Source organism: Excalfactoria chinensis, chromosome 12 (genome assembly GCF_039878825.1).
Source record: "Excalfactoria chinensis isolate bCotChi1 chromosome 12, bCotChi1.hap2, whole genome shotgun sequence".
NCBI lineage: Eukaryota > Metazoa > Chordata > Aves > Galliformes > Phasianidae > Excalfactoria > Excalfactoria chinensis.
The window spans coordinates 4,809,496-4,829,379 of NC_092836.1; the positions used below are offsets into that span (position 1 = coordinate 4,809,496).

The 19,884-nt window shown below is 46.8% G+C and overlaps 2 protein-coding genes across 10 annotated transcripts in view; both read left to right on the plus strand.

Moving 5' to 3' along the window:
- The window catches only part of FRMD4B (FERM domain containing 4B), a 105,659-nt gene extending 98,533 nt beyond the window's left edge, over positions 1 to 7,126 (plus strand). For 5 of the 9 annotated variants that reach the window (XM_072347157.1, XM_072347158.1, XM_072347159.1 and 2 more), the window contains exons 19-24: positions 878 to 1,028; positions 1,834 to 1,959; positions 2,718 to 3,523; positions 4,060 to 4,192; positions 4,565 to 4,833; positions 5,470 to 5,592. In XM_072347157.1, the coding sequence (XP_072203258.1) occupies positions 878 to 1,028; positions 1,834 to 1,959; positions 2,718 to 3,523; positions 4,060 to 4,192; positions 4,565 to 4,832 (1,484 nt within the window). In that variant the 3' untranslated portion in view covers position 4,833; positions 5,470 to 5,592. Of the gene's footprint in view, positions 1 to 877; positions 1,029 to 1,833; positions 1,960 to 2,717; positions 3,524 to 4,059; positions 4,193 to 4,564; positions 4,834 to 5,469 lie in introns of all 9 variants that reach the window. The other 4 variants (XM_072347160.1, XM_072347156.1, XM_072347153.1 and 1 more) reach the window with 3 other exon arrangements.
- Positions 7,127 to 8,223: 1,097 nt separating this feature from the next.
- Positions 8,224 to 18,345, plus strand: LMOD3 (leiomodin 3). Its single transcript, XM_072347644.1, has 4 exons — positions 8,224 to 8,320; positions 13,194 to 13,512; positions 14,888 to 16,234; positions 18,296 to 18,345. The coding sequence occupies exons 1-4, from the start codon at positions 8,244 to 8,246 to the stop codon at positions 18,320 to 18,322; spliced, it is 1,770 nt and encodes a 589-aa protein (XP_072203745.1). The 5' UTR covers positions 8,224 to 8,243; the 3' UTR covers positions 18,323 to 18,345.
- Positions 18,346 to 19,884: the final 1,539 nt, after the last annotated feature.

A 19,884-nucleotide genomic window follows, 5' to 3' on the forward strand; every position in this document is an offset into this window, starting at 1 on the left:
GCATCTTGCATGGGTTTGGTGTTTGCTCAGCTTACTCATTTCACGCACACACCCACAGGCACACATTCACACCCTGTTCCACAAGGTGGAAAGGACTTGGCTTGCCTCTCCCTTGGCTGGATAATCATCATCCAGGGACAAACATTATCTAAATTATTACTCGCTTTTCAGTTCGGGCCTGATTCTGATCTCGCTTGTCCCAGTTTTAGACTTGTACAACCCATCTGGCACTATAAAAAGGAGTTGCACCTGATTCCTGCTTGCAGAAGTAGAGCTGAGGTTTCAGTTTGGGAACACGTTCTCTGTGATACTTGTCCTGCATTTACCTGTGTTAGCTGTAGTTTCCTTTTGGCTCTAATGGGATTTTGCCGGATTTTGCCTTAAGCAAAGCGAGAACAAGGATCAACCCAATGTCTTTCCAACTGCCTTCAGCCAAATTTGTCTGTCAGTGCTCATTCAGTTGCTTTTGAAGTCAGTCCCTTTCAGGTTGTAGTTAAACTAATCCTTAAAATGTCATTTTCAAATGAAGTGCTGAATGGTGAGGGAGAGGAACTGGATTTGGTGCAGCTGAGTGTGCCAGCTCTGCTCTGGGATAGACAGAGCTGCAGAACAGTCACTTGCCCAAAGGGCTCCCACTTGGTGGTCCTGCACAGCACTGAGCAGGAACCTTGGCAGCAGTCAGGGCTGTGAGACCTGCATGAGCCTCCACAATGTCCTGCCAGGAAAGCATGGTACAGGCAGCTGTGCTGCAGCCTCCTGGAGACACAGCTCCTGCCCTTGTCTCCATGGCACAAAGTTTCTGCTCAATGGCTGCAGATTTCCATGTAGGGCAAAAATAGCATGGATTTTGCTTAACTAAACACGTATTCTTTTCCAGCAGGCAGTGAATCCCTCAGTGTGCCAGCACAACGAACCAGCTCTGCACAGCTTTCCCCAAGGCTGCTTCCACCAAAGTCTCTCGGGCTGGAGAGAGTTCATCTCAGAAAGTCATCCATGAACGAGCAGCTCTTGGAATCAAGGCATTCCAGGTACTGCACATCTCAGCCTTGCTGGGCTCTCTGCATGAGAGCTTGGTCCTGTCTGTGTCAAAGATCTGTTATTACAGACTCTCAGAGCTGCTGCTGCTTCCGTGATTCTCTCGTGGTTTAAGAGTTTGGTGATAAGCATTTAATTTGCTGCTTAGTAATACACGTGTGTACGCATAGTCATCAGGGTCTGTGAAACAACAGGGGAGTGCTGTCTTTGTGAGTCAGGTGAGAAATGCAGTGGGAAGGGTTGTGCTTAAGGAATTGCCCACCGTTACTTTCACTCTCTGTCTCTATTTTTGTGGTTTGTTTTCGGTGTTAAACAACTTGTCTTTTTCCTGGTGACTGTAATTGCTTCAGATAACACCAAACCATACCCATCCCTCCTGATCCTATCAGTATTCCAGCAGGTACATTGTTACAACACACAGAATTCACCCGGGGCTTGAGAAGCACTTTGTCTAAAAATAGGAGAATTACTGGGATGTAAGCCATGTGCCAGCACCAGTGCCAGCTGCAGCAAGTGGCTCAGGTTCCTATATGGATCTATAGGATTTGGGCAGTTGTGTGCTGGGGGAACAGCTCCATGGAACACATGGGAGTTGTGGGATCATGCTTTGTGGGTCAGACTCGGTGCTGGTCATTCTCATGATAAGGATTCCCACTGACCTCATTGTTTCTTGGACTGTGTCTTTTATGAAGCCTCCAGATTACTTTTCTCCCTTCCCTTTAAGATAGAGTGCACATAGTCTCGGTCAGTGTGACTTGCACTGTGCTTAACCTAACTGGAACTCTGTATCCTCTGCAGGGACCCACTTTCCACTCACAGCAGTCCTTACCGCACCCTGGAACGAGCAGCCCCATCGCATGGAGGAAGAAGCATGCCTACAACACCTGTGCTCACACGCAATGCCTACAGTAGCAGCCACTTACAGTAAGGGGCCAGGCTGTCTGAATGTCTCATCTGGCTATTTGGGGCACTGGGTTGCTATCAGCCATCATCTGCTGGCACAGTGCTGCACCAGCTTTGTGATGTGCACGTGAGAGCATTTACATGAGTGTAAACACTGGGCAGCAGCAGAAATAGCAGCATGCACTGCTGTGCAAGTGAGAGTCTGCCTGCAAAATAGGGGTAAGGTGGGAGCTGTGTGCGTGCTTATAGATATCATCCGGGGATTCATGTCCTCTGAGCCTCCTGAAAAGTAAGAGACCTGGTGGAGGAGTGAGGTCCAGCTTGCTGCCCTTACTGTGTGAAGAGGAGATGCTCTAAATACCTCATGGTTTATTTAGCTGAGGTAACACAGCTGTGGGATGCAGAGCTGCAGGAAATCCACCTTCCTATGCTCCCATCTTCACTCAGCTGCTTGGCTAGATGTTATGTGCTGTAGATGTTACATATTTCAACTGTGAGCTCCCTCCTGTAAGTCACTGCAAGATGAGAGGCTGTGAGCTTTGCTGCATCTGTCACTCTCACAGGTTGCCTTGCTCACCATGACTTTTATCTGAAAAATCTCCTGCCGCTGCAGTGAATGGAAAATTCAACCAAGCTGAATTCTATGTAAAAAGGAAATACTGGTTTGGTTTTGTGCTTTGGTTGGGGAGGAAGCATGCCTGGTTTGTCCACATGTGCTGTCTCCAGTTCTCTGCCTGCTCATGACTACATTTAACCAACCTACCTCTGTGTTGTTGCAGGCCAGATGTTTCCCCACACCACTGCAGGCAGCGCAGCGGCAGCCTGGAGTCCCAGACCCACCTGCTGTCTGAGGTTCCCGCTGAGAAGACTGCCTTCTCCCTCACAAAGTCCCAGAGAAGCAGCAGCACTGAGATCCTCGATGATGGGTCATCCTACACCAGCCAGTCGAGCACCGAATATTACTGTGTGACACCTACACCCAAACCGTATTACACTACTCAGACACTTGACAACAGGACCAGGGGACGAAGGCGGTCAAAGAAACAGCACATTTCTGCTGCAGGTTCAGGAAGTATGCCAAATCTTGCCCAGAAGGACGTCCGGAATGGTGTCTATCACAAAAGCCAGGAGCAGCCTTCCTCCAGCTACTATATTTCTGGATATTCCCCATACACTGAATCTGATGTTTATTACAATGGAGGATACGTTTATGAGAGTGATACAGAGGGACAGTACAGCGTCAATCCTTCATATCGCTCATCGGCACATTATGGATATGACCGTTACAGGGAATTCAGGTCTTACAATGAGGACGAAGTGGACAGAGTACCACACAACCCATACGCAACCCTATGGCTTCCAAGGAAGCAAGTTGCTAAAACGGAGCATATAACCAAAAACATTCACAAGGCCTTAGTAGCAGAGCATCTCCGTGGTTGGTACCAGCGTGCCTCCAGTCAAAAGGAACAGGGTCATTGCCTGCAGGCAGGCTTTGAGTCTGACAGAGGGTCTCAAAGGAGTTTGGGCTTTGCTGGTCTGCAGGTGCCATGCTCTCCCAGCAGTCGGGTGTCGTCTTTCTCTTCGGGTAATGTCTCATTAGTTCAATGCTAAATGTTCTTTACAGCCTTTCTGTTCATCACATTCATCCTGTAATGAATTATATAAGTGAGGCTGAAAGGTAGATAAGGAACTCAATGGGATTTTTCTTCCTTTTGTTCTGTGCTCGGGAAGAATATTACTTGCTTGTTGCCTTCTCTGGTTTTACTCTTTGTAAGCACAATAACCTGAAGAAGCACAGAGAGCCACACGTTTCGAGCAGGAATGTCTACCAGGTAGAAGCAATGCACCCACCTGTATGCCATACACGTGCAGCTGCTGTCACACTGTCCAAAATGCAGTGCAATCAGCACCACTGAACAGTCTATTAGAGAGAGATTCCCTCACTTGGAATATTGCCTGCACTCTGTTTTGCTCCCCATGGTGCTTGTGGGTAGACAGTATTTTGTTTGTGTCCCACAAAAAAAGCATAGAGATCAGTAATGAGAACTGTGTAATTTCTCTCATCTCCTTGAGCTGCAGCAAGATCTAAACAGCTGTACCGTTTTTTATGTTTCATTCCAGCATCTTCTGCAAACACTGCTGGGAACTGGAGGAACCCACTCGCACTGGGACTTTCAGATTATGATACATTATCTCATTCCTCTCTTGCCAGCTGTTATGGAAATGCTTATGGCAACCTTCCTTTGCAGAGCAGGTGAGTAAAAGGTTGAGATTTTCTGCTCCTCCTCCATTTCATAGACTACTAAAACATCTGAAGCAAGCGGCTTGCTTTCAGAGGGCTGGGATGAGGAGTGCTTATAGAATTGCCTTTAAGAGGGTGCCTTCTTGTTGGCATAGATCAGTCTAACTGTTCCAGCAGCCTTCAGGAAAGGGGGGGATAAGGCATGGGAATGGATGAGCTTCCCAGCTGATGTAGCCGAAGCCTCATGCTCGCAGCAGGGCAGCAGTGGAGCTGGGCACAGTGCCCTGCTCACCTCCCTTCAGCCACACACCTGCGTGCTGCTGCTCCAAGGCAATGCCGCTATCAGTCAGCCCTTTAATAAACCAAGCGCCTCTTGCTTGGCAGAGCTCAGCCACCAACCTCGGCACGACTTGCTGCTGCTTGCAGCCTCCCTGGGTGCAGGGGCTTTCCCGAGGACTGCAAGGAGCCCAGGATCCTGCTGGGGCGTTACAGAAATGCATGCAGGACTCTTGCTGCTCCTGCTTTGTGGTTTCGCTCTGCCCCGCTGCTTGCACACCAGCCATCACCGGGGAGAACAGCAGTTGCCTGTCCCAGAAGTGGCACAGATGCTGCCATGTCTCAGTGCCCCCGTGCTAAGCACAGCCAACTGTAGTGTAAGTACTGCGCATGTGTGTGCCCGGTACCAGGGGTTGTGGTTTGTGCTTGTGTGCCAGGCTGCCTGGCAGGAAAGGACCGCCTTGTTTGTCTGTTTGTTTAGGAAGAAGCTAAAGCATAAGGAAAGATACAAAGGCTTCTGCTGGATCCCTGTTGCTAAGCTGAATGCCTTGTTTCTACTGCAGTGATTTAAGAGATCTATAACAGTAGTGTTTAAGAGTGCTGTTGGTACTAATTACTTAACTTTCTATAATCTGTGTATTTTGGCAGCTTTTTCTGAGTGTTTTTTTTTTTTTTTTCCTATTAATTTTCCACATTCTGAATCATTTGGCCAATCATTATTAATCTGTGAGGTTTTTTTTCCTATTTCAACATGATTATGGCAATCAAGCAATCAATATGTTCCATATTCCTGACAACATGGAGCAGCAGCTCTCGTGTTGTACACAACTAGCACAAAGCCTGGAGTTTGCATTTGGATCCAGATGTTGCCAGGGTGCACTCACAGCATCCGCAGCTTCTTCCAGCCTATGGGGCCATCATGTGCTCGTGCCCATTGCACCGTGGTGGTGGGTGCTTGGGGCTGTGGGGAGAATGGGAGCTCGTGCTTATCCCTGGTGCTCTATCTCTTACAGAGTGTACCCAGAGCCCAGCCAGCTGGGCGGTGATGAGGAGAACCAGCTGGAGGAAGACTTGCACAGCAGCGAGCAGAGGTTGTTCTGGCATGAGGATTCCAAGCCTGGGACGCTCGTGTAGACCACCTACAGCCCCGCATTTGTACCCTTGCGTGCCTTGCACAAAATGCTGTTACTCTGAAGGAGATCTCGGGTGCACCTTCCAGACCAATGTCGCCGGGAACGTTGAAACTCAGCACTCAGAGGGATTGTAGCAAAATACCAGTCTTACCAAGAACGGCGTTTCTTTCTGAATCCACATCGCCTCCACAAGCAAAGGCAAGCCACAACCTGGATCTAGGACAAGATGCAGCACTTGGTTGGAGTATTTATGGTCAGCGAGCACTTTTGTGGAGAGGTTGGAAGGTGCTGAAAGCAAACCTCAGAGAAAATTAATGTGAAAAGGAAACTTACGGAAAAGGCAGGAATTCTAGGAGCACAATTCTGAAGAACAAATGGGAATTTCTTCCACCGTGGTTTATGAGGGTCCTAGAAGGACTTTCATAAGCTGATGAAGGATTGATTCTGTGTGTGTGAATGAGGCAAAGGGTGATTTGATCAGTATTGGAACATTACTTGAAGGAAGGCTGGATTTTTATTGTTGTTGTTACAGAGGTTTGAATGGATTTATCTGTTTTGGGGGTGTTGTTAAGAGTGATTGTTAGCACCGCAAAGGAGCTCTGGGATAAAAAGAATTAGCTGTCACAATATGTCACCTAAAACTCTGGGTTTGGGAAGCAGAGGAGTCTGCTCCTCTCCATGATGAAGTGTCACAAACAACCTCACTGTCTGACCTCTCCATGGTACAACCTTACTGTCTGGGGGCAGGTGGACCCCATCGTCCCTGGGTGGCAGCTCCGCATTGCACTGCCATAGCAAATCAAGGATGGAAATGGGAAGGTCTGCCTGGCACAGGAGTAACGTGACATAATGGCCAGTATTGTAGGGTGGATGCGAACACAGCCAGCCCAGTGGGTGCCTTACAACAGAGGGCATTAGCGTTGCACCGCGCTCACCTGCACTGCCTGCTGTGCTGCGGAGTCACCAAGTGACAGAACAGCATTTTAACCAAGCCACGTGTCTAGGAAAAAGTGTGACTGCAGTCTTGGTCTGAGAGAGGGATAAACCTACCTCATATCATCCACCTGTAGGAACAAGTTAGCATGGGTTCACTTGTGTGATTGACGACTCATCTGCATACTGTAAAACCTCGCTCGTGTCTCAGCTGTGTGTGCTTCGGGATCCCATACGATGGTGCTCTTCTTTCTTTTATACAAAGGATAAGTAACTCCCTGTTCATATTGTGAATAGAAAGGTTTCTGATACACTTTTTTGACGTTTTTTACCAATATTCCAGAGCATGTAATATATACAGAAGGACACACTTGTTAAGCTGGTACTTAGTCGTTTGTATTAGAGTCGCAATTGGGAATTAAATGAACAACAACAACAACAAAAAATACCCAACAAGATAAAAAAAATAACTTATTTCCTTGGTTTTACATATTTGTATAGCCTTCTAGAAATACGAAAGCTCTTTTTTGCTTATTCTTTTACTACTTACGGATTTCTAGACCTATTATTTTGTATAGGTCAATAAACTGCAAAGTGTGCTACCAAAACCTCTTGGGCATTTCTCCTGTTTTCTCTTTGAGGTGTCTCTGCTTGAGTGCTTGGGAGAGTGCAGTGTGTGGTATATCCAGCTTTGGGAGTACAAGAGTGAGTCAGCCTGCTCTGATATCCTATGTTGTCCCATTGCTCCATTTTTCCAGGTAGTTCTGGAGCCTTTTCTGTTGGCCAACGTAGCTCACTGAGTGGGTGCTTGCAGCTGGCAGCTGCATGGCTTGGGTTCCATTACCCTGTGCAGAACAAATGCTGTCCCTGCACTCTGGCAATTCATCAGCACTCACAAAAGGTTTTCTTTTAAAAAAGGAAACGAGTTGTGTGACAAGATCTGCTCCCTGTTTCAAGTATTGTTTACGTTCCTGTATTTCAATGCTGTAGCCATTGAATTTTGTGTGGGCTTTTCCCTTCCTGCTCAGGGTTGTGCTTAGCCTGACGTGCCCATGTTGGCACAGGACTTGCACCCGGCTGCTGCCATTGTTTGGCTGAGATTGGGATGGTCTGGAGTGACTTGAGATGGGTGTATTGAGAATGTGGGGATTGCAGGTGACTTCAAGTGGAGTTCATTCACTGACTGCGGAGCACAAAAGCTCCAGGCCTGGATTTCAGGGCTGGATTTCAGCAACTGAACCCCTCCTGGGGGACAAACCAGAGGGCTTTCTGGCCAGCAGACAGCCTGGTTCTGCTGCCTGCGCCCCTTTGGGCTAGCAGACTTCCCAGCCTGCTGAGCTCCACCATGCTGCTTAGGTGCACGGCTGTTATGGCACCAGGTTGGTATAACACATCTGTAAAGGTAACGATGATGTAGTTGTAACTGTTCTCTCATTTGTTCAAATGACCCGGGCTTTGTTTGACTCGCTGCCTCAGCTGCTGAAACTTTACTGCAGGCTTTCTCCAGCAGGGTGAGCAGGGACACCTAGCGACCAGCCAGTGCCTCTGAGGAGAGGAGCCTTCCCAGCTCCGATATCCTTTGGAATTGGTCTTTGCTGCCATCCGGAGCAAAGCCAGGACTCGAACAGCGTGGCACGTCGAGGTGAAACACTCCTCGCAGACACCGTGGTGGTCTCGGGCTCGTTCTGTGCTGGTGGGGGGGGGACTTCATGTCTTAAGGGATGTCCTTATCTTGCTGCAAACAAATTTCCTGGAGTGGCTTTCAGATTGTTTGGGGCACTCGTTGCAGCTGTTTGAGGTAAGACTTTTTTTTTTTTTTTCTCCCATTGTTCTTGTTTTATTCTGTAAATGTGCAAAGGCATAAACAGTTCCGTGTGCTCGTTCACGGCGCTCTGGTGCTGGCATAGGGCAGAGGCTATAATCTGGATGCAGCCCAACTTGTGCCACTTCATGCAGCTTTCATTGGAAACAATGTAACGTTTGCTTCAGTGTAAGTGGGTAAGTGCAGATACAGTTGCTGCCTGTTTCACTGAGTGTTGGGATGATGGGCTTCGTCCTGGTGCAGTACATGCAGCCAGGGTATGGATGGGTGTGCCTGGCTTCCATCTGCATCTTCAGGCACAAGCCCAGCTGAGCTCTCCACTCTCCACCTCTCCAAGCACTACTGTGTCACCAGTGGATGCAGATGGTGACACCCTGGTGCGCTGCTCCTGCCAGACCTTTACTTTACTGCTGTTGGATGTGGATTTGGGATCCCATGAGTTATGTCCCAGGGCAGGATTTGTCATTGGAAGCCATTATCCCCAAGCCCCAGTGCCAAAAGTAAAGCTGCTGTGACATTCCCTGCTTGGAAGAAGGGATGGTGTAAGCAGCCGTTGGTGCTGGTAGCATAGGGGGGACATGGAGGCAGTAGGGTCGTTGTCAAAGAGTGATGAAAACTTAGCAGAAGTTCCTTGACCTCCATCCAGCTTCGTTATCCATGTCACCATAAATCCCTCAGCAAGCCCTTGACTTCTGAGAGATGTGCACCCTCTCCCAGGGCTCAGCAGCAGGCACAAGTCTCAGTTTCTAGTTCATGGTTGGGGTGCCATCAATGAGCTGCAGGCAGAGAAGGGTTTGCAGCCAGCAGAGGCTCAGCTGGAGTAACTCAAGAAGCAGCCTTCCACCTGTTCCTGGCCAGAGGTTAGGGCAGGACATGTGCAGAACCCATCACGTAGCCCCAGCAGCACTTCCCCTGGGCACGTTTTGGTGGTAGGGTGATACAGAGCACGAGGCTGTGATAGGTTTGATTGCCATGAAATCCAGATACACCCCTGTGTTTGAAGCAAAGGGTGACATTGCTACCCTGAAGGACTCCCGATTCTGATAGCTGATCTGCTGGCTCATTGATTCTTTTCATTGTCTGGTTTGTGTTGAATTCAGCAGTTCACCTTGTAGAGGAGATCACTCATTTGGAAGGTTGTGACGATGGTGTCACTTGTCCAAAAGCCCTTTGTGCTTTGTTATTGTGGCTTTGATCAAACAACCCTGACATGTACCAGTTGGACGCAAATTGTACATTTGGCAAAGAAGGCAGAAGATATTGTAAAACTTAATTTTATCTGCTTGTTATAGGGTAGGCCTTTTGTTGCTCTTGAGGATCTGCCACACAAAGGTGGAAAGGATGTGAGATGTGATAGCATTGTTGGTGGTGCAGATCACATCACCTACTTGGGACCAACAGCATGCATAGACCTCTGCTTGCTGCCCATGGGGACTGAGCAGGTTATTGTCAATTGGTTTCGAATAGCTGAAATTGTTCAGGAAGCAGCAACTGATGATTTCTTCATCCCCAGTGTGAGCTGGTGTCAGACTTGATGGCACTTCCTTGCCTTGCAGGTGTCTTTGTGGGGTGCTGGGGCCCTGCTTTATGTTGAAATTTGCCCTTTTCATTTCCTGGCATGGCCCAGCTCGCCCTGCATTCCCCCTCCCCTCTGCTCAAGATCTCATTTCCATTTCCCTGCAATAAGAATCATGGACGATGGCACTGGTGCTGTCCTATGGCGCAATAAGGGCTTGGTTCAGCTGCTCTCAACCTTATCTGAAAGTGGGAAGTGCAAAATAAATACAAAATAAATCTTTCTGGTTATGTATTAGGATAGATTGTGGCAACCAGGCCTCTCCACATCAGGTCTCTGCCCCCTGCTTTGCCCCAGAGCTCCACTTCACAGCTCCCCCTCAAGCAGTTGGGGCACATGCCTCAAAAGCCAGACATTGCAGCCGTATTTATGCAGCAAACTCAGTCTGACCATATATCTGTAACCACTTGGAGGTGTGCAGGTGTTTTTTTTCTCCCTGGTGACTTTCTCACAGGGTTTCTCTCCACGATTGCTCTCATTACTCAGCGGTTGTTATTGTTCATCATCTGACCCCTTATAATCCCCATATTGCGTTACAGGGATTGCTGCACATTCTTGGTGTATGCCTCTGTTGGTCAATTTTAGACTGCCCCATCGAGCTTATGAGTTTCTTAAAAGCAATGCATGGTTATGTTACACGGACACATTCTCTGACTGTTTTCCACTTAATGCCTTGGCACTGGGAAATGGCATGGATCAGTAGCAAAGGGAAATAAATACATGGGCTTTATTAGCAAAAAAATGACAGCCAGCATTATAGAAATTCCTCTCAAGTATTTGGCGTCAGCACATGTGCCATCGATTACCTTAAACACAGAATAAATTTGAGGCACTTGAAGCACGGCTTGGTGGCCTACTTAGTGTCAAGTCATGACACAGGAGTCAACTTGTCTTGGTAGTTAAAAACTTGTCAACCCTTTTGCTTTCGAGAAAGTTTGTCTGGAAGCATCGAAGAATGTGCACAAAAGAGAAAAGCTGTTTAAGTAGAACCATCCTGCACTGGAATCTAAGTTTCATGCTCGAATCCATCCACATGTAATTACTTGTCTTAGGAACGGTAAGCAGGAAGTACGAATGGTTCATTAAAAGTGCAGGCTTCTTTTATTTATTTGTTTGTTTTTCTGTCAACACAGTGAGAGTTCATTCCTTTTATTTAACACTTCTGACATCCCTACCTCTTGTGCAGCAGCTCATTAGTGCTGGGAATCCCCAGCAAGTGTCAAATTGGCATGAAATGATGAGTGCCACTGTTGGAAGTGGCTTCCTCTTTCATCCCCTGTGATGGCATTAGGGAGAATTTTTAGACAGCTCTCATGGAAATGCCTGTAAAATGTTACTGGGAAGAGGAGCTGGGTTTTACCTTGGAAAGAACTTCTAGATTTGGCCTTAAGAATGGTTTCAGTCCGAAGGGTGTCTTCTGTTGCTTTAACGTGCTGTTTCCAATACACCAAAACACTAAGCAATGTGTTAGAAAAGGAAGTGGATCCCGTACTCAATGTAATTTATGGAGGAGACCTAAAGTAGGCAAAATGTGATACCCACTTTGGAAATCTGTGGGATTAGCACCTGTGCCACTGGGAGAGGTGTCACCGGGCAGCCTTTGCCCCGTGCCCAATGGAGAAGGCACCGCTTCAAAAGGTGTAGTGTTTCCTAGCAGCAGTATTGACAAATGATATATTTCTACTTAGAAGAAAGCTTGCTTTTTAAATCCTTATCAGTGTTCTTAGTGTCCCTATTTTCCATCTCAAGAGGCCTTCATGGACAGACCCTACTTAACTCAGCAGATCTGGCAAGACCAGGGCCCAAGATGGGCCTGGCTGCAGATCGTGGAAACACAAGAAGGTGACCAAGAGCTTTATTTACACTCAAGAAATTAGCAAGCGATTTGTAACCACTGAATAGACAGCTTCTGTGACCCAAACAGCATCGTTTAGGAGAATAACATACCGGCTACTGGAGCGCATTGATTTATTTGATAACATCAGGAAACCATTTATGGACTCTATTATGGACAGCACTTGCTGGGGTTAGAGCTGCAGAGCAGATAGATTGATGTGTGGGTCTGCTGTTGTGCTTGCTACTGCATAATATAAAATAAGGATGGCCCCTGAAATACTGAAGGGGCAAACAGAAGCATTTTGTACTTGGCTTGGTTTATTTTTATTTTGACATTTACCATTTATTTGATTCATAAGTTTTTTAATTCCTCACAGTGATGTACCAAACTGTGGTTTATGGCTTTTTAGTTGAGGTTAATAGGGCTTTGGACACCATGGTTCTTGTTACAGAACTCAGCAACCTGAGGCCCCATCTTGCAGACGTGCTTTTTCTTCTGCCATATTCCAATAGAGCATGAGCATGACTGGGACTGGGCTTCAACCCACCAGGACGTGGGTTTCACAGCTTCTCACAGTCATAAGGTGAGAACTTGACTTGATGGTCCCTGAAATGACAGTTCAAATTAGGAAAAAAATGAACCTGTGATGTGTTTTTCAGCCAGTATCTGGTGACAGTGTGAGTAACATCCATGATAGAGAAAGGCCAGTGGGGATGTACATAGTGGGGCATTGCATCACTGCTGGGCAGGATGTGATGTGCTGGGGAACCCTCACTATTGGGAGAGGGGATGGATTCATCCCCAGATGGATGCAAAGTGTTTTGTGTTTACCACTGGCTGCCTCTTCCCATCTCAGGGGCTTTGTCTTACCAGGATCTGGCAGCTAGGGGAGCTTTTAGGTCATATAGCAGTTGACCTTGCACCACTTCCCCTGCAATATTCAGGTTTTGGGACCTCAGGTGGTGAAATCCCCCTGCTGTCCACAGTCCTGGTTTTAAGACATCTGAGATGTGATGGATACAAACACCTCATGAAATTCTAAAGAAAACTATATTCAATGTAGAGCTCCCCCAGGCACCCCAGAGGCAACATCAATTCCACCCATGGGCTGGGGGCAATCCATGCACTGAAAGTCACACTAAATTCCCCTAGAAAATGACCATCTCCTCTGAATCTCAATGGGGGACGCACCAGCTGCACTGAAATGTCAGAAGGGTTTGCACAGCTGACACGTTGCTGAAAATGGAGCATGGCAGCATCTCCATAAATTCTCTTTATCCAGCCAAGTGCAGCTTAATATAGACTTAGAGGTGCTGCCCGTCTGCTGCACTGTGACTGAGAGCTACCACCGCTCATGACCAAAACACAAAGTCGTGGATTCAACTAAATGAGCTACTGATAGGGGGGAAAAATATCAAATTTATCTTTCTATTTAGTTTTATAAAGTTACTGGAACGAGCAAACATGTCTGAACTCAGCCAGACGTCTGATGAAGATGTGTCCCCTGAGGACATCAATGAAGATGAAATCCTGGCCAACCTTTCCCCTGAGGAGCTGAAGGAGCTGCAGAGCGAGATGGAGGTGATGGCCCCTGACCCCGAGCTCCCCACAGGAATGATACAGAGGGATCAGACAGAGAAGCCCCCAACAGGCAGCTTTGACCACCGCTCCCTGGTGGACTACCTGTACTGGCAAAAGGCTTCCCGACGCATGCTTGAGGATGAGAGAGTTCCTGTCACCCTCCTGCCCTCCGAGGTAAGCAGCAAAAAATCACACCTACCAGTTGTGTGTCTGCTGTGAGATCTGTTTTGTTGTTGCAATACTGTGTGTCTGCTATGGGATCATTTTTGTTGTAATACCTTAATCTATCCCTGCTTCCATTCTTTGGTATGGAACAAATCATGAGTTTCAATGATTTAAAAGCCTCAGTAATGTCAGGATCCAGCTTGGACTGGTATAGAAGTTTATATGTAGATGTTTTCCTAAATCTTTATTTGTGGTTTTCAACAGAAAAACATCCTAATGCTGTTTCAATAAAGCAAACCACTGAGAAACTCAGAAAATCAATCTGGAAGATATTGGTTTGGCATTGCACATTAATTGACGTTGTCTTGCTTTTCCGTGGAGCACTTATTTTAATGAGTATGTTTCATGTAATCATTGGCAGAATTTAATGTCACATTAGGGTAAAAATCCTGCAGACCATTGTTATGATGTGAACATACATAAATGAGCAGGCATGCAAACTCCATGAACTGGTCCCATCCTTTTCAATGCAGTCCTTAAATTTGTTGTAATATCTGTAAGATTTGAATAGAAGTTTAGGTCACACTCAGATATTTGTCAGGATGGGGCCAGCCCAACCTGTGGGTCATTATCCTTGTTGTTTGGGGGGATCTGCCTTGGCAGCTGCAGCACTTCTGGCCCAAAGAAGCCCCTCTACCTTCAAAGTGCTGGGGCTGCCCTGAGAAAGGGGGGAACTTCTTAAAAATCTCATCCAGAAAAGTGATTTGGCAGGGGGGGAAGCTTGCAGGTGGTTGTATTTTGATGCCAAAAGCACCACTGCTTCTCAGCAGCTGTGTGCAGAGCCAGCTTCCTACCTCTGGACTCAGAATCAAACCGGGTTGTTATTGTGCCTTTTTCATGGATGCTTCTATAATACAGGTGTCATCACACAGCTTCATTGTCTGTGTGCCAGCTGACCCCTCTGCCATCATTATGTGTACTTTCCCTCTACCTTAGGTTCAGCACATAGCCAGACTTCATGTGGGCTCACAGTGTTTTGTGGCATTTGATGAGGAAATGATAAAAATTATGCCAAGTCCAGAAGTAGGTTAGGATCATATTTCCTTAATCCCTAGAAGGGTTTCAGGACCACCTCAATATAGCATTAAATCCATCCAGGATTTATTGGTCAATGTTCTTAAGAGGCAAAGATGATAAATTTATCTACAGCCAGTTTCAGAGCAATTGTCCTTTCATTCCATACCAGTCCAACACACTGTGACTTTCAGGCAATGGCACGTTTAAGTGTTACTACTCTATAGCCAACATAGGAGTATGAAAATAATGCCATCCCATTGCTTTAACATGAGGTTAATGTCATTATGTCTGTTTCTGTCTCCTGTAGAGAATGACTGCAGAGGAGGTGGGAGATGGTGGTGGCCCCGGTGACACAGGCAGCAGGAGAGGTCCAGAAACTGATGAGAAAGAGCGGCAGTACAAAAATGAGAGCGTGTCACATGCAGTAACACAGCCTGGGGAGATGAACAGAGATGGAAGCAGTGAGGAGGGAGAGGAAGAGGAGGAGGAAGAGGAGGAAGGTGAAGAGGAAGAAGATGAGAGTGAGTCAGAAACGAAGGAAACCTGTGTTAATGAAAACCATCACAGTGATCAAACAAGCAAGCAACCAGGTACGGAATCGGGGGAAACCACAGAAAAGTCAGATGAAAATGAAAAGAAAATCTCAAAATTGAACATCCCCAAAAAATTAGCATTGGATACCAGCTTCATGAAGCTCAGTGCCAGACCATCAGGAAATCAAACCAACTTAGAAGAGAGCTTGGAGAAAGTCCGAAAAAACAATCCGGAGATGAAGGAACTCAACCTGAACAACATAGAGAACATCCCCAAAGAAATGCTGATAGACTTTGTCAATGCAATGAAGAAGAATAAGAACATAAAAACGTTCAGCTTGGCCAACGTGGGAGCCGATGACAATGTTGCATTTGCACTGGCCAATATGCTGCGTGAGAACAGAAGCATCACCACGCTCAACATCGACTCCAACTTCATCTCTGGGAAGGGTGTCGTGGCCATCATGAGGTGCCTGCAGTACAATGAGGTGCTGACAGAGTTCCGCTTTCACAACCAGAGGAACATGCTGGGCCACCAGGCTGAGATGGAGATTGCCAGGCTACTGAAGGCCAACAACACCCTGCTGAAAATGGGCTACCACTTTGAGCTGCCGGGGCCCAGGATGGTGGTGACCAACCTGCTGAGCAGGAACCTGGATAAGCAGAGGCAGAAGAGACAGGAGGGGCAAAGGCAGCAACAAATGAAAGAGCAGAGAGAGCTGATCACCATGCTGGAGAACGGACTAGGCTTGCCACCTGGGATGTGGGAGATGCTGGGAGGGCCACTGCCTCAGCCCAGGCCTCAGGAAGCTCCCCCAGCACCCAAACCACCCATCCCCACTTCAGCACCTCAGGGATGGGGGAAGGAAAGCATGCAGCCCACAGCCCCTGAGCAGCCACGTGGGGCTGAGCCCAGCTTCAGGGTGATCAAGCTGAAGAAGATCCAACGCAAACCTGCTGTGCCCAAGTATGTGGAGCCCACTGAGAAAACCAACCTCAAGGATGTGATCAAGACCCTGAAGCCAATCCCCAGGAGAAGGCCCCCTCCTCTCGTTGAGATAACACCACGAGATCAGCTGCTGAATGACATTCGTCAGAGCAACGTTGCATACCTGAAACCGGTGAGTGTTCAGCAGTGAAGGGGATCGTGCTCCAGAGCTGCTATTTTCATGGAATCATTAAGCTTGGAAAAGACTTCTAAGATCACTAAGTCCAACCCCAACCCACCCTCACCCTGCCCACCGATCACATCCCTCAGTGTCATATTCCATGGCTCTTGAACACCTTCAGGGATGGTGAGCCTTCCTCACTCCCCCTAACTCCCCACCCCCTCCCTGGACAGTGGTGCCACTGCATCACCTCTCTTTCCGAGATTTTTGCTAATATCCAACATGAACTTTCCTTGGTCCATCTTAACACCATTGCCTCTCATCCTAGGCTTTAATCATCAGCACAACAGTGGGACTTCCAAGCACATCCCAAACTGTGTGCTGTTATTCTATGGCATCCACTGGGAGGATGCCCCAGCATCACCAGAGCTTCTCTGCCTTCTTGGCTTTTATTTGCCCCATCACAGGGCAAAAGTAATTAGTGAAATCCCAGTGATAGGTGTGGGATTTTTAGCTTCTTGCTCCATAGTCGTAAAGGTAAATAAGAGGAAATTCAGTTGGGGGCAAACAGACTCAGAGGAACTCAGCGCTAATGTGGTGGCAATAATATATTGATGACTATAATTTGCAAATGTTCTTATAAACTCAGGTGTTTTTTTTTTTTGTTTTTTTTTTTTTCCCCAGAATTCATTTAATCTGTCCTTAGTTCCCCATTAAAGAAACATGCTGTAGCCCTATTATTACTTCTACTTTCTATAGTAGCAATGTACCCCTCTACAGTCTATTTTCCAAGGGTCTGAGCCTGCACCTGATGTTTTGAATTATAACAGCAGGATGGGTAAAAGATATTATCCTTGGTTGCCTACGTACAATTTTAGAGCTACATAAAAGCATCTCAGGTAAAATAGTTGTTCCCATGCTCTACTGATTTTCTGCAGAAATGTACAAGTTATGGATGTGGGTTTTGTTGCTCATTCTTATTCTGTTTTAACAAGTTGCTAAGGTGCTGGAAGGAGAATCAGGGGCCAAATTCACCCAAGGCACCCGGAGGTGTGTCTGCACTGGTGCACAGAACCTGGTGGCCACTGCCCCAAGAAGCTTCTGATGATCATTATTTGGCTTCCCTGTCACACTGCATTACTTTGTACTGTACCTTTATTCAAGACAAATTGAAAGTGATGTGACACATTGATGTGTGTAGCTAGTGATGTTGTTGCCTCTGTTTGTGTTGCTAAGGTCTGAGGCAGGGGACAGGAAATCCCTTGCAAATAGAAATGGTCAATAGTATTTTGTAATTAATATGTTGCTTAATATTGACCCTTTTATACAGTGGGGGACGCTTTGCTTTCATTTATCTGCACAGAAGTAACTATTCCCTCATTAATTTCAGACAGTGTCTTGTCCTGAAATATCAGAAGGGATCAGCCCTATAGTGACCTTGAACCCTTATCTGGAGTGAATGCTACTGGTCTGCCCCCAGACCAGGAGTTGGGCTTGTGGCTTTCTACTGGCACAGTCCTAATTCACCCTCCCCCCACCCAAAATCCCAGGCAGACCTTAACAGCCAAGGGCTGTGGGATTTGTTGCTGTTTGCTCTCCCAGATCTGCTTGTTGGTTGAGCCGGGAGCCATGTCCGGATACTTGAGTGACCTGGAAAGATGAAACAAAGGATATTTGTGCTGATTTTTTGTTGATCCACCTAGTATCAGGCCAAATGGCTTGGATTTAGGGCATTAGGGTTTTATTCTTATCTGCTCATGTGATTTTGGTATCTGCTTTTCTGCCTTCATATCCTCAGCTTCATATCACTTTGTTATGTTTCACTGCCTGAGCCAACCTGGTGTCCTTGCTCTCTTTGTGGGGGAGGCTCATTGCTTGCAAAGTGATCATTAAGCATCACAGACTGCAAGTGGGGAGCTGCAGACAAACCTGTATTCCTGGCTGAACTCCTTGGTGCTCCTTGCCATTATGTTTCTGATCCTTTCACGGTTTCTGAAGGCTTGCATGTTTATGTTGAACTAAACTGCTCAGAGAAATTCCCTTTCCTTACAGTGTTTCTTTGTCCTTGTCCAGGTGCCATTACCAAAGCAGTTGGAGTGAGAGACCCAAAGAAAACAACTCGGAGCAAAGACTGTTCAAGTTTTGCTTACGGTTGTTTCAGCAGAAGTTTTCTGCAGAACCCAGGTGGTGTATGTGACTCTTTGGGAACAAAGCTTGCAATATGCACTTCTCTCAGTGTGATGAAAAAGGCTGGCACGGGAAAAATCAGCTCTAAGAGTTTCCATCAGGTATCAAAATCCCAATGCCATCTGTCTGCCAAATGGATTCGAAGCTCCAGTTTGTTGTGGGAGGATTTCCTCAGAGACATCAATAACCTTAAGTCTTTCTAGTTTGTCAGTAAACTATCTTGCTTCCATGTTGTCCTTCTGCTATCCAATTCTGCAGGAACACGCTGTGCTTTAGCTTATCTTTCTTTTCACACACATGCTCCTTGATTATTCTCTTGTCTGTGAGAAAAGCATTTGGTTTCTATGTAAACAGCTTTATTTTTTAGGCTAAGGAAATGAATGAAATAAAAGCTCTCTCCATAAGAAGTGTGCAGCACATCCATGGCTTGTAAGAAGCTTGCAGAACAGAATGCACTCTGGTGCATCCAGATTTCAAGCCAGTGTATTTCATGGCAGCCCAGTTGGTCTCATACCTGACCAGCACGTAAAAGATGATGCCATGCTGTTTAGAGAGCATAATCTTAATCCCATGTACTTCACCCTTGGATCAGGCTCCACACCGCCACCACCTTGGGATGCACCAGAACGCCACTGCCAACCTCTCTCACGCTGCTCTCAAGAATCTGGAGGATGAGCCCTAACCCACTCTCTGTAACCTGAATACGCACAGCTTGTTTGTACTTTAATATCATGAAATCTTTTTATCCTCTCCATTTTAATTGCATCAGATGGTTTTGCTGCAAGACTTTTCTACAGCAGCTACAAGTCACTCTCCTGTGGAACGCAGCCATGTGAGATCAGCTTTTTCTCTTCTTTTCCCTGAGTTACTGGAAGCTACAAGGCTTATTTCTGCAAGGTCACATTTGATCCACTCCCTTCCTCCCAGCCAAGCCTTCCCCTTTGCTAACATTCACCTCCTCTGCCTTCCTGTGGCTGATCCACTCACTCAGAACGCCCACTTGGCAGCTTGTGGCAGGCCTTCCTGCAGGTCAGTCTCTCCTTGCTGCCTACGACTGTTTGCAATGGTTCTCTGGCAGCTAAATCCTAGTGCTGTTCAGGGCACGGCTCCTAGCAACCTTAGAAGCAGGCAGAAATCCCTCCCAGGTAATTAGAAGAAATGTAAAATCACAGTTAAGCAGAGTTATGTAAGAGACTGAAACAACATGAACAAATACTTATATATTGCACTTCTGCAGACAGGCTTTTGCAAGGATGCAAGAGTGAGGCTGCATCATTCCTGTGGCTCACAAGCAGCTCTCTCATGCCTCAGCAGCATGAATAGAGACAGCAACTAAACCCAGAATTCCTCACAAGCACTGTTTCATGGCATGAGTGGTAGGGTGGCCACAGCTCTCCCACCACCACCCTGCTGAGGTCACCAGCATCCATCAGCTGAGGTTAAGCGTCACGTTTGCCATCCTGAAAGAAATACAC

Coding starts and splice junctions, on each gene's coding strand:
- LMOD3 (XM_072347644.1), top strand. CDS start 8,244: ATGTCCTTATCTTGCTGCAAACAAATTTCCTGGAGTGGCTTTCAGATT. Junction 13,513..14,887: donor TCACCCTCCTGCCCTCCGAG/GTAAGCAGCAAA, acceptor TGTCTCCTGTAG/AGAATGACTGCAGAGGAGGT. Junction 16,235..18,295: donor ACGTTGCATACCTGAAACCG/GTGAGTGTTCAG, acceptor GTCCTTGTCCAG/GTGCCATTACCAAAGCAGTT.